The sequence below is a fragment of the Girardinichthys multiradiatus genome, chromosome 23, assembly GCF_021462225.1.
Source record: "Girardinichthys multiradiatus isolate DD_20200921_A chromosome 23, DD_fGirMul_XY1, whole genome shotgun sequence".
Lineage (NCBI taxonomy): Eukaryota > Metazoa > Chordata > Actinopteri > Cyprinodontiformes > Goodeidae > Girardinichthys > Girardinichthys multiradiatus.
The window spans coordinates 51537372-51552332 of NC_061815.1; the positions used below are offsets into that span (position 1 = coordinate 51537372).

General features: G+C 36.7%; 1 protein-coding gene across 3 annotated transcripts; it reads right to left on the reverse strand.

The window, feature by feature from the left end:
* Positions 1-681: 681 nt before the first annotated feature.
* On the reverse strand, positions 682-5482 carry LOC124860040 (cilia- and flagella-associated protein 58-like). 3 transcript variants are annotated; one of them, XM_047353009.1, is made up of 3 exons: positions 3121-5482; positions 2220-2295; positions 682-1935 (listed from the first exon to the last, which is right to left on the reverse strand). In XM_047353009.1, exon 1 carries the CDS (start codon positions 5305-5307, stop codon positions 3679-3681), a length of 1629 nt encoding a protein of 542 aa, XP_047208965.1. In that variant the 5' UTR covers positions 5308-5482; the 3' UTR covers positions 682-1935; positions 2220-2295; positions 3121-3678. The 3 variants fall into 3 exon arrangements, with proteins under 3 accessions (XP_047208965.1, XP_047208966.1, XP_047208964.1); XM_047353010.1 differs by lacking the exon at positions 2220-2295; XM_047353008.1 differs by having other exon boundaries at positions 2220-5482.
* Positions 5483-14961: the final 9479 nt, after the last annotated feature.

The window sequence follows — 14961 nt, forward strand, 5'->3', positions numbered from 1 at the left end:
TACCGGGCGACGTCACGTGCCTCGATATTTTGTTCTTCATGAGGGATTCTTGAACCACTCTTTGTCTGACCCGTCACCTAGAGCCTGTTTGCCATGGGAGACCCTACCAGGGGCATTTAGGCCCCAGACAACATAGCCTCTAGGATCATTTGAGCACTCAAACCCCTCCACCACGTTAAGGTGATGGTTCAAGGAGGGGACTAACTTAACTAACTAAGACTAACTTAACTTTATTTCCAAATTCTTTAGATGATTCTTAGTTCTCAGACAAATTATATTGCATGGTAATATTGCATCACCCTTTCAGTCATGGTTTTCAACCTTCATTGATCAACTTGTTTATATTGTACTAGTAGCCCATTAGTCTTCCTTAATCTTTCATTCTGCTTGGCAGTTTAGTTGGATTTTTTTAAAGAGTTTGTTGATTGAAATATGTTTGACTTTGGTTAGACTTATTTTTGTTAATAAATTCTTGTATTTTAAGAAATTGTGTGAATTCATTCCATGTGTTAGTAGAGTTCTGCTGTTCAATAATGCCAGAGCTTGGCTCTTCCCTTTTAATTTTGTCCTAATACCACCGCTTTATTGGGCTGGTATTCTCAGGACCACACTTAACAGACCAAATTATTATTTAATAAAATATTAAAGTATTAATATTAAATAATACATTAATAATAATAATAATAATCCCAACAACATCATCAGACGTTATTACAGAAATGTTATGTTATTATGGCCATGTTGTGGCCTACCAATCAGGGGGAAGACTGCTGATAGTTCTCCAGCAACACAAGGAAGGTAAGCAACGAAAGGTCATTGCTAATAAGCTGGCCATTCACAGAGATCTGTCTCCAAATATATCAATGGAACGTTTTCCTCTCTTGTATCAGCTAGAATGTATGTAATAATTCTGTTTTTTTACATCTGAATTCATTACTTTGATTGTTAGAGCAGAGGGTTAATTGGTCCCAAGTTAGGTACCTGCATATCCACAACCTTCTTATAAACATGGAGAAATTAAAATATGATGAAGACAAAAACGTAGTTGCAAAATCAAACAAAGTGAAATTCTGTAACTATTTGGTTTATTTGGAAATCATGAACCATCTATGTTTAAACAGAAATATAGTAGACAAAAAGGTAATAAATAATACTTTTATGTTTTATCTGCTAGCTTAATCTTAAGGTAGCATCAGGGTTGCTGACAGTAACACTACAACTAAACAATTGAGTTATAAAATATTTGCACAACCAAATTCTCACCTTTTGAATGTTTGTTTGCTTTTAAGTTTCTTTAATTATAACACCTGGAGGCAGCATCAGTCTTTATTTCCACCGTACTGGACCAGGGGGAGAAGCTTCAGGGTTCCAGGTAACATCTTCGTGTTTATATCTATAAATAAAACCAGGCAGGCATGATGGAGTTCAGCATCTACTTCCTATGGGCTTTACCTCGGCCAATAGGCAAGAAGCTAATCAGGGGACACGGTTCCAGGGACTCCACGTCTATGTCCCTCCCTGTCTTCCTCTGTCCCCCCGTCTATGTCCCTCCCTGTCTTCCTCTGTCCCCCCGTCTATGTCCCTCTCTGTCTTCCTTACCCAACAGTTAATGTCATATAGTTTATTTTGGTTCTGGGAGAAACCCAGAGCATCTGAAGAAAACCCTCTTCTGTCAAGTGAGTTGTGTTTGTTGGCATTATTTAAATTTGATGAAGCATTTGACTTTCTGAAAAGTTCTTGATAAGTTTAATGGATTTGTGTTGAAAACTACTTTTCCCGAACATGAAGTCAGGAAAATGTCTGCATTTGATTGCCAGCATTAAGTAATTCCTCTAAGGTCAATTTACTTAAAAATATTTTCCATCAGAGATCCAGCTTAGTCAGAAAGGTTCTCTCCAGATGAACTGTTGTAATTTGTCTGAACTCCTCTTTAATCTGAAACAAAAGGGGTAACAATGGCAAATAATGTGTTACAACTATGACTAAGCATATAAACTAAACTTTATAAAAAGGTGCACTTCATAGTTATCAAACTACTGGTACTAGAAGGTATATGTCATGGTCACTGTAGTAGGCATTATTACACCTATTATTATTGGCAATATTAAATACCTAAAACTTTATGGCAGGATAACTCAAGATTCCATTAGTCAAGTAGGGGAAACAGGGTTTTAGCAGAGCAAACTCAAAATATTTTAACACATGGACCATGGATTTACCTGAGCTTCAGAGAAAAAAGCAGGCCATCTCTCCTGGAAATCTTAGATAGCAGGACACTTCTTTACAACTTCCAGTCTTCGATAGGAGAAGCATACAGAGACAAGGTACAAGTCAGGCTGACAGAAGACCATAAATAATAGTAGGTTCATAGAGTGTGCCCATCTATTGAAAACGTCCATGTATGTGTAAGCATACTTGGTCAATAAAGTGTTTCTGATTCTAATGAAGTGTTTTGACATGCAAGTAAATGAGATTTGATACAATATTAGATATGGTTCTCCAGAAGTGTTTAACAGAGGTTGATACGGATGGAAAAACCACGATCTTAAGAAACAAATTAAAAGTTGCCACTGTAACTTGGTCTTTAGAATCTAACAGTTTTGCTGCAATAAACTATGCAACATGTAGAAAAACAAAAGCACATTGTCAAAAATTTTAGGGAATCCTTTTAAAGCTTCACATTTGATGTTAGTGAATATTGGTGGGCCTAAGCCATGAGGACCTGTCACTGAATTTCACATAAACTAATAAAAGACCCAATTTACCAACTTGAAACGCTCCAGTGCTGCAGACAAGTTCTCTTCAGCTCAATTATTCACCGGTCTAAAGTAATACTGGGCTGCAAGGCGCGGGGGAAGAGGAGAAATGTTCCTCTGACACATAAAAACAGCGCTATTAAATAATGAAGTGAGTCATTGGCCCAAGACTACTACACTGTTTTGCATGACAGTTACTGGTGTATAAAAACGTATTTAGATATAAAAACAATCAACGCTTAGCCTGGCGGGGAAACTTGCTACCTTTTGCTAGCAATGAAAGCAGCTAGCAGGACAGGTGAAGAAACATCACACTGACTCAAGTTGCATGTTAACAGTAAAGCAAAAAGTTAGCAAAGCTTACATGTTTTCTTATGAAGAAAATTTTCATAAAAACGATCCCCTCTTCACCTGGCCGAATGCTCCAATCCGACTATGAAAGTCCTCTAGCTTTGTTAATGTAGCGCGGTTTTTTTTCACATGACGTCACTTATCAGATTTGAATGAGGTTCTCAGGTTTGCTTAGTAACATTTAATTAATTGTAACAGTTTTAATACTACATAGATTGACTGAGTAAATGTCACCTGATAATGCCTTTAACAGATACATTGTAAAATGCTGTAAAAAAATTACAAGTAAATATCGAGTAACACATTAAAAAAATACATATTATTTTAAAGTAAATGTAGAGAATTAAAAAACTATTGTAAACATAATTATGAAATCAAAGTATTATTTACAGTGCCAAATAATCATTTTTATCAGTGGTTATCATCTGGAATATAGTTTATGAAGTATGTTGAGGGACTCAGTGAATGGGTTTCTGGTGTTGGTAAGCAGTGGTTGTCTGAGACAGCTTCATGTGAATCATCTTCAGCTTCCTCTGGATCTGAAGAGACCTGCTGGAGTCTGGGTAGAGTTTCATATTGGGTGGACCTTATTTTTTGATTTGCTAAATTTGGCAAGCCAGCACTGGACCTTGGACTTGGCAGGATTTTTTAATATTTGAAGCTCCTGCTCTGTCATTCGCAACTTCTTGTCCAATGCTTGCTTTTCTTCTTCTAATATTTTGCATTTTTGTAAAGCTTCGTAGGCTTTTGCGCTATTTAGATACAGGATATCCGTCTCTTTTGAGAGCATGTTCTTGATCTTGTCCTTTTCTCTGCTTTGATGAGTGATGGTCTTGTCGAATGAATTCTTGAGCCTCTTAATGTAGCGATGAAACAATTCAAACTGGCTGTCAACCTCGGTCATTTTGGTATTGTCCAAGTGTTTCATCTTCAGCTGAATGAAATACTGTAAAAACCTCCTGGGACATTCAAAAACGTCGACACAGTTCTGAATGTCACACTGCATAGAGATAATCTTCCTCTCCATCTGTTTGATTTTAAGCTTGCATTTGTCCATCTCTGGCTTTCCGTTTTTGTATTTGGCCTCCAGGAAGTCATATTTCTCCTTAAAAAGTTTTTTCTCAAGTGTTAATGATTTCATTGTCTTGGTAAGTTCTTTCTGCTTTTGTCTTTCTTTCTCCAGCTGTGCCTCCAGGTTTTTATTTATTTCAATTCTTTCAAGCAGACTGACTTTCAGAGTACTGGTCTTGATCCTTTTTTTCGATAGGTCATTTAAAATTTTGTTTCTCTCTAATTTGTAGCTAAGGCTCTCCTGGTTCAAACCTTTTATAATTCCCTCAAGCTCACTGATTTTCAATTTCAGTTTATTGATAACTTTATTTTTGGCTGCTTCATTTTTGCGCATTTCTACAATGTGACACTTTTGTTTTTCCACAATGGTTTTAAGATTTTCATTGTCTCTACTGTGGTGAAAGTTCTTCTCCAGCGTTTTCTTCTTCTGCACTTCTAATTTCTCTTCCAAACCCACCACCTTTCTCTTCATTTCCTCCTGTTTTTCCTTAAACTTACAAACTTCTGTTTCTAGTTTCTGGATAACTTGCTCATATTTCATCTTCTCCAACTTTGCTGCTTGTGCTTGAGTTTTTTCAGATTTTAAATACGTCTTGTTTATCACTATCTGCTTTTTTAGGTTCTTTTCTGCTTCCACAATCTCTGCTTTCATCTGGGTGGAAGCTGATTCAAATTGTTGTGTTTTGTCCAGAATTTTTTGCTGATATTGTTTGATTTGGTTTTCTAATGCTGAAATATGTTCTTCTTTGTTCACCGTATTCTTCCTGAATTCTTCAAATGTTTTGGTTTCGATAGCGTATAGGTTTGACAGTGTCTCAATTTGGCCGAGATGCTTACGCAGCACTTCAGCAATCTCAGCTTCTCTGGTTGTGTACTTTATGTTTAAGGCCTCTTTTTTGCTCAGAGTTGTTTCATATTTCATTCGAAGTGTTGCATTTTCTTCAGTAAGTCTGCCAATTTTTAAATTGAGTGAGATAATTTCCTTTTTCCAGAACACCTTGTCTCCTTCGTACTGTTTTACCCACTCATTTTCCCAAAATTCCTGACACTCAATTATTCCGTGTTTTAAAGCCTTCTCCAAAGATCTCTCGTTTTCTGTTCGGTCCATTTGTTGACTGTTCTCTGTCATTTTTAGATGATGTCTGCTCTGACTGTCTGTTGGTTGGTGGTAGAAGTTGTGCTTTTTTTAAGCTATAGTGATCACAGTGATGTCACAGTGATGTCACAGTGATGACCTGTGATGTTCCATCCTTTGATGTTCTAATGATGTCACTGATGTCACATGACCTGCTGTGTTCCGCCCCCACAGCTGAGAATTAAAATTTGAAAATAAACAACATGAAGAGAAATATTTGTTGATGCAATCTGCTGGGTTTCCTTAGATAGAAAAACTTTTTATCCAATTTGAATAAATAACTGAATCTGACTGAACTGTTCAATGATTACGATTAATTAGAATGTATGAACCTGACTGTTGTGAAGAACCTTGAGACGACATGTGTTGTGAATTGGCGCTATAGAAATAAAACTGAATTGAATTGAATTAAGAACCAAACACAAGAATAATCAGAACCCTGAGACTATCACAGAGCAGGTGCATTTATACGGAGACTTGATTACACACAGGTGGATTCTATTTATCATCATCAGTCATTTGGGACAACATTGGATCATTCAGAGATCCTCACTGAACGTCTGGAGTCAGTTTGCTGCACTGAAAGTAAAAGAGCTGAATAATATTACACGCCCCACTTTTCAATTTTGTATTTATTAAAAACGTTTGACACATCCAATAAATTTCATTCCACTTCATGATTGTGTCTCACTTGTTGATTCTTCACATAAAATTTGAATTTTATATCTTTATGTTTGAAGCCTGAAATGTGGCAAGAGGTTGAAAAGTTCAAGGGGGCCGAGTACATTCGCAAGGCACTGTATCTGTTACTGCTTGTTTGCTCCTCAAAATATAACAAATAACACATTGTTAATTTATTTATTAATGTATTATGAAGCTACTATACATAAAATCATAGTTTAATTGAAAATACTAACTAGAACTAAAATATGTCATTCCAGTTAAATTCTTCTTTTGTCAGTGAGCTAGTTGGAGTGATGTGGAGCCTGCAGGCAATTCCCACTGCAGTCTCCCTCATAATGCAAGAAACAAGACAGAAAATGGTTTTCAGGTGAACAGGATTTTGTGTGCAGCTGTAAGGGCTTCTTTAATATTGGGATTTTATTATTCATTGTGATTTTATTTTATGTCATATTGCATGAACAAGACTTTTTTGTGTGCTCATGTAATGGTGTCCGATCTCAGGTTGTGACACACTGCAAACAGTAAAGGAAAGGTTTAATATTATTTGGTTGTAATACAGAGTTATTATCAGTATAAGCAAGTCTGCGTCAATAAAGGCAATATTATGTTTATTCAAAAGATTCAAGATGAGGTGCTCTATGTGTGCTATGAGTTTGTTGGCATTACAACATGCTATAGTGAAGTTATTGACCATTTTATGCATATTTTACTGAATATTTGGCTATTTAGGCTATATATAGTCTTTGGGAGATTCCAATTTTTTTAAGTATTAATTTCCAATCCAAGAAATGTAGCATGAAAAACGTGAGATCACATACACATACAATAATTTTAATGACAATACACCTCTCCTTGGCGACTTTATTGAATATTTCTCCATCAATGCGAGTCTACCAGCGCGGTGTTAGGCTCGTTTTGAGGAAAATATGATTGATGCTCACTGTCTGCCTTGCTGTGGTTGCAGAGAGGTGTTGGTTTTCTAGAGGCAATGTTCTGCTGATGAGATCCATCTCAGCTTGGAGCTGATTGAAATCCTCCATAACCAGTGCAAAATGAAAATGGAGGTAGTCATTGGGTTCATTTGGATCAATATCATTTGCCAATGAACTTAATAGGCAATGGCTGTAAGAGAACCCTTCATCATGCCTACCAAAAGAACTTCGGTCACTCTTAAAACAGATGTGTCAAAAACAACACGATGTGTTCAATTTTAACAAGTGCTGAATCAGCTCAGGGACAACACATGTTGTGTCATTTATGACACAACTAATGCGTTAGTCATTTTAACACAACTATTGTGTTAGTCAAATGAACACATATATGTGTCAAAATGTATTATTTTGACATATATGTATAAAACGTGTTTTCATAGATAAGGTCAAATAAAAATGGGAATTTTCATTTGAGGATATTAGAGATACTTTTATTACAATTAAGTATGTTACAACAATAATGCTGGGGCAGCTCAAATTTTTTAAAAAGTTTTAAAATAAGTTCATATCACAAAGTCAAGCAAACAAAATGCCAATTTTTCTAAGATATTAAAAACCAAACCTTTTTAAAAATCCCTAATCATCAGTGTAATAAAATATGTTTTCTAACATTCAGTGAACGTCTATGAAAAACATGGCAATAAATTTCATAAAAGAAATAATGAAAAATAATCCCTGTCCCTTCCAATAATAATCATGTATTTACAATCCAGTACAGTCATCAACCAAGGTACAAGATTTTGTATTTTGGGGACACATACAACTCTTTGGTGCCAAAACTCCTCATAACATCTAAAGGATGCAAATCAGAAACTTCTGCAAGTGTGATCAACTCGTGTTCGCTTGTTTTTTGTTCTGCATAAGCATAAAAATGATCATCAAAGTACAGTACATTTAGTATTCGAACAAACATGAAAATGGAGTCATTATGCACCAGAATATGAACAACTTCTCCAAATAAAGGCTCCTTTCTGTGATCTGTTCTCAAGGGCAGTATGGATCCAGCTGTGTAGACTTTGCTATCAACACTGTGAGACAGATAGATGGTAGTGGTTAAAGAAATGTCCGTTTCTAGAGCTAACCTCAGGTGGCTCAACAAGACATCTGGTTTTTTCAGTGACCCCACACTAACCAGATGTCTTGTTGTTCACACTGATTTTCTTGGAGATGATAAGGCTATGCTTATAATGATACATTTGTTGTACCTGGTGTTTGAAAGCCAATGTCTTTGAAACATTTTTGAAGTTACACATAACTTGTGCAAGTCTTTTGAACGGATTGTACTTTGCTTCAAATCGCATGCACCAAAGTTTAGACAGAGGTCCAAAACCAACCATTATCCATGGATAATGTATCATGAAATGATGTTTCGGTGTGAGATTTCTCTCATACAGCTGCTTGAAAAGAGTATGATGCTCGATTATCAATTGCTTTAGAAACACAGCAAGCCCTTTGGTAACAACTGGTGCAAAAATAATGCTGCAGATTTTATTTAATAAAACTAGTCATTTCCAGTGTTGACTCTTTCTTTCTCAAGGATAGTAAAAGGCCCCACATTTGGGAAGCCGTGTGTTTTACAGGATTCTCACCAGCTTTCAAGTTCAATATGACACTTGGCTTGTTTTTGACATTTCCACTTCCATAGTGAAAACCTGAAATTCTGTCATTCAGTTCTTCCAATGTAATCAACTTTTCCACATAAATGAAATGTTGCAGCATTAGTTTAACCTCTAGCGGAGCTACACCTTCAAGGACATCATGCATGACATCAACACCTGAGTTTTCTGTGACATGAAAATACTGTAGCTTATTCACACAAGAATCGTGTTTGACCCGTTTTGCTTGGCTCGTTTAGTTCAGCATGGTACTGGTAATTTTGTTTTGTACGCAGCTCCACTTCATCTTCATCATATATCACCTGTGCATCTCCTTTGTCAATCATGCAAAACTGTCAAAATGTATTTGCAGAAAAACTTTCCAGATAACCACCAATAGAATGCAGTGCGAGGTTATCTGCTATTAACAAGCAGACTATACCATACAGATGATGGTTTTGACCTTTTAATTTTAATGTCATACCAACATCTTCAAGAAGTTTTAGGTCCTCCACAAGAGGCTGCAAAATCTTGTCAAATCCATATACCTCTCTGTCAATTGAGTTGAACAGAAGACACAGATGAATATTGGCCAGTGTTGAATTGCAGCTGGTTGGCAAATTCCTTATGGTAAAATACATAGCTCCTAACTTATGTATTTTTGTTTTTGACCCCAAGGAGTTGGTTGTCTCCAGGTCATCAAAGTACAGTTGTATCTGCAAAGCATTGGGGGACTTTTGAAACAATGGATGTGTAGAGAAATGTGAGCCATCACAAGTCACGCAATTTATTGTCTGTGCTCTTGTTTTCCAAATGGAAAAGGTTCTGCATTTCCTCATGTTCAAATAAAAACATTAAGGTTTCAGTTATCGATATGTACTGGCATGTGTCCGCGACTAAAACTTGTTTTATCTGACCGTTTTTTCTTGCTGTATCAGATCTGTGACCTAAAAATATTTCTTTTGGTATGACAAGTGAAAACTTCTCCATAAAATAGTTGTTCATTTTATATTGTGTGTCAAGATCATCGAATATCTGCTTGGCATCTTCAAACTTTTTTATCAAAGCTTTCGTAGCATCACTGTCACTAGGTACCTGCAAACCTTTCAACAAGGTAGTAGTGGACTGCTGCAGACTGTCTACAGTTCTATAAATCAGCTCTTTTACACAGTTCACACTTTTCATAACATCAGAAACAGTCACATTTGAAGATGAATACATCTGGGCCACAAAAGACGCTGCACAATTGCTGAGGTCAACGCAATTTTCAGATTGTGGAGTTGCAACCATGTCATCACTGACATTTGGTGTGTCCAAATGATCAGGAATGTTATGAATCTGTTCCATACTGTTTGATGCCTCGCTTGGGTACATGGGTTGGACAACAGTGATATTTTTTGTACGCGTCTCAAAATGTGCTCTATGTAAATGCTTAGAAAACGAATTTAAGTTATATGTCCTAAGGCAACTGTCTTGACCACATATCATTTTTATGTTCTGTCCATCTGATAGGCAATGTATTTCATGGAGGTGCCATATGAGGTTTTTTACCTCTTTGAAAGCAGTCCCTCCACATTTTGGACAACTGTACATTTTACTTGCAAGCTTTCGGTTGTGCAATCAGTTCCAGAACGTTTGCCTTTCTTTGTGTGGAGAACGGTAGATCGTAGATGTACTCAAAGAATGTAAAGACAGGGCAGAGTTGTGGAGGATAAGTCAAGTTACAGACCCAGTAGAGTTTGAAAAGCTTGTCCACAGCACACGTGAGACCATCATCTAGAGGGATGGTGACTTTGTCATTCTTAGCAACAATGACATACTGCTTCAATGACCCCAGGTCGCCGATGCAGATCAGCTGGGGCTGATGATTTGTTGATCAAGCAGAGGAATCACTGCACAGTGATGCTATTCTGTTCCAGGCTTAGAGACAAAAGATCACAAATTAAACAAATTTGTTAGTGGAATGATCAGGGTCTACTTTTTGCCGGTATGTTTTTACCAAATTAAAAACATACCGGCACAAAATCCAGAAGGTACGTTATTGTTGTCTTGGCGCTACAACGACTGACACCAACAGGGGGTCGTAGATGTGTTAACAACACAAGCGTTGTGTAACAAGCCCTCATCTGAAAGTGGAAAAAAAGCAAAACTCTGTAAATACACATCATCCACCATATTCTATAATTATCAATATACCCTCCTGAAAATGGATGGCATTATACATAAAATCCTTGGCATTTCAAAAGAATTCTCTTTTAACAAATTTTTCAACAAAAGTGCTTTTGTAAACGTTTTTCCTTTTTAAATATTACGACCTGAATTATTTACGAAGTTCCCTAATTCCTGGTTTCACATAAATACCTTCGGTCATGTCTTCAATCCCTTTCAAAAGAGTGCACAGTCTTGGTTCCGTAGCAGCCACAGGTTTGAGTTTTGGCATGATGTTGGCATCCCATTTACGAAGGAATAAGTCTGCCTTTTCACCTGTGAGCCTTCCAAATTCTGAGTCCAGCTAAGACAAGGAAAAACAAAATATGGTTTTGGAAAACTAAAAGTAGAGCGTTGTTGTTTCAGTAATAAACTTAGAAAACTAAACTTGGAAAAGAAGCAAACCTACCAGACTCGGCATGTCCAGAAACCGTGGATATTCACTCAATATTTCTGCGAGCGTGGGTGACTCCCTCGTAATCCAGGCTCTGCGCTGGGTGAATGTTTTCTCCATTCCTGACTTAATTGCTGAAAGGTTTTCGGAAGAGGCCCGCAACCTTTTGATCAAAGTTACTCACTCATTTGCGGTGTTGTCACTTTCAGTCTCAGTAGCATTGAATGTGTGTGTTTCCCCTTGGTCGCTGGTCACTTTTCGTTTCCTGTAGCGCCTTTCTTCTTGTTGCAGATTACGTTGTGCAGTTTAATCTCTAGGAACCCACTGTCAAATGCTGGATCATAGAAATGCTCCTAGTGAAAATTTATTTTTTCAATTACCGGTACCTGAACATTTTTCAGAAATTCAAAAGAAATATACAAGGAGAGACAACTAAATCTTTTATTTTTTGGCCCCAAAAGACAAATGCTATGTTGTTTCACTTGTTGACTTGCAAATCCCTCCACTTGTCCAGCCACCTGGACACTCAGAGATGGGAAGGTGGCAAAGATGCTCTTTGCTAAGGCCAGCTTGTCTCCATTAAGAGGATAACTGGGGGGAAAAGACCACTTATTCTTAGTCATTTACTCAATTTACTCATACGACAGATGATCAGATTTTTCTACATCAGTTCACAAAGAGATTTGTAAAGTGAAAATACAACTCTGAAGTGTCAACAAAGAACAATACTTACAAACCACACCTCTCAACTAGATCTCCAACACACGTCTTCACAAGAAGCTTTTTTGACTGCATTGACAGGAAGCCTGTGGTTTCGTACGCCTGAAGAATCTGTGGAGCTTTCTTCATGAGTAGTGACTGTAAGGGCTGACTGTCCTCTCCATTATTAGCATGGGGCTGTGGAGGATAAATAATAGTTATTGCTGCAATATGTTTAATATCATCACAATAATCTTGAATCTAAGAACTATAAAGAAAAGTGAATGAGTTGGTGATTCAATTAGAAAACGTTTTAACCAGTAAAAGTACAAATAAATGTACTCTGTAAACATGCTGAAACATTAAATCCTGATTTTAAATGAACACGAGAACTGTATAAAAATAAATGCATTTGTCCAACTCAAACACTACCTGGTTGTGATTCTTCTCCTCAAGAGAAGCTTCCCTCCAGTTGACAGGAACACATGGAATCTGTCAAAGTCCTTAATTTCCACATTGGTGTCAACATCAGTGTACTCCAAGAAGTCAGAGTTATACTTTAATATCCTGTCCAAAGAACAGCCAGATTGCTGGGCAAGATTTTGTTCAATGAGATTATTGATACTTGAAACATTTTTTTAGAAGTCTCTTTTCCATTTTGAAAAGTTGTAACAAGGACTTTGACAGATTCCAGATTGTCAAATGAGAACTGAAAAAGGGAATAAACAAAAATAATACAATTAGAACATTTTCGTCTAGATTACAGACATGAAAAAATGGTTACGTTTGTTAGCTTTTGAATTCAACACCATCATGATCCAAAATTGCACACAAGACAAACTAAATTTGTTGAACTGCAGCCATCTTAAAAATAATGTTAAACAGAAAAGTTTTTTCTTTGCTAATACCATACTAATTCGTTCCCACAACATAGGTATAACGTGCGCATGAAATACTAAATCATAATCTTCCTATACAGCGCACTTTCTGAAACATAGGGAGGAACAAAACAACAACTGGATGAAGAGGGATAGTCTGATCGAGTTTCATTTTAGGTTGGGGAGGAGCTATAAAGAGATTGGGAAAAGTCTGGCATCTTATTAGTGGGAGGCCATTAAATAGAATATTGAAAGCCAGGTGTTAACCCTTCCTGCTTCTGTTACCTGACCGTGGTCGGGAAACACAGAAGAGATGCTTCCTCCGTGGCCGAAATGGTTGATCACTTCGGGGTGTAATTTTTGTACTCCCTGTACTTGCGTGTCATAGGGGGTGAGACTTCTACAATAATGAAAGCAATGGAGTTTTTAATACTGATTTCACGTTAAATGTACCGTGGCCAGCTGAACTTACTCTCCGGTCGCTGTCGTGCATAGGCTACTGCCAAAACATACAACCACACGAACACTCTTCTTCTCTCTCTGCACTCTTCTTCTTTCTCTGCACTCTTCTTCATGGTTCGAATATAACAACGCACATCGCCACCGCAAATATGCACACATTTACACACCTACCGTACACTGAGCTCCATCACTTATGAGTTACACATCTCCTGTAACACAGGTCACTTGATGCCTACATTGTGGTAACAAATTAGTATTTCCAGGAAACGGATTAGTATTTCATGCACACGCTATATACATATATATTTCCCTATGTCAGTTCCCAGGTGCCATAGACATCTATAAAAAAAATTTAAGTTTCATATAAAACTTCAACCATCTCCTTTTTACATTAAATAATTTTAACATCTTACCTCTTCAATTAACTTTGGCCAAAAAAAGACAACTATAGCAAACCATACCGATAAAATGGTATTTTAGCCCTGCAACGAGAATGAGCTAGCTAAATTTGACATGAAACCCAGCATAACTTTTCAGAGTGCTACCCCGTCGTAGCAACAACAAATACCATAACACATTTTCAACTATTGATGCAAATTCTAATAAGACTAACTTGGTACCACTGCGTTTAAACACATAAAATGTACTTACCGAAGTGGCTGTTACAGAAGATGCAGCCTCCATCTTTGTCTCCTTTGTTAATTTAGTCCATAAGGCGAGAAAGTCTTCCTCCAAGGAGAACACAAACCAACACAAATATGTGTTGAAATATACAACACATACAGTGTGTTATACTTTTGATGCCATTTTAACACATTGTGTGTTAAAATTAACGCATAATGTGCTTTATATGTAATAACACATATTCTGTGTTTTTTTTTAACATCTCTTATAAAAGTCTAGACGGTAGCAGCAGGTTTGGGATCATACACACATTTCTAACCAATGGTGCTGAAGACAAATGTTAGAACCATCAACCTCAATAACATACAGAGACAGAAAAGCATAAATAAATAAATGTGGAAATGTAGAAATACAGAAATAAATCTTGGAAGAAATAAATAAAAGTAGAAATAAATGAATGTATGAATAAATAACTGTATAAATGAAAAAAATTATAAACAAATGAATGAATAAATGCAGTCATCATTTCTACCGCTTATTCCATAGTGGGTCGCGGGGAAGCTGGTGCCTATCTCCAGCAGTCTATGGGCGAGAGGCGGGGTACACCCTAGACAGGTCGCCAGTCCAAAGACATGCCTGTTAGGTTAATTGGTCACTCTAAATTGTCCTTAGGTGTCTGAATGACTGTGTGCATGGTTGTTTGTGTGTTGCCCTGTGATGGACTGGCGACCTGTCCAGGGTGTACCCTGCCTCTCACCCATAGACTGCTGGAGATAGGCACCAGCTCCCCCGCGACCCACTATGGAATAAGCGGTAGAAAAGGACTGAATAAATGCATAAATGTATAAATACACAAAAAGGAGAAAATAAATTAATAAATAGATAAATAAATAGACAAATGCAAGTAAAAAAATATATAGAATTAATGTTTTTCATGACCAAAACATAATTTATTTATTTATGCATTTGTATATTTGTATGTGTATTTGTTTCTTCTTATTTGTATTTATTTATACATTTATATGTGTATTTATTTATTTATATGTCTATTTATTTATTTACATATATATTTTTCATTTTGTCATTTTTGGTCCCTCATAGCTCATTCCCTA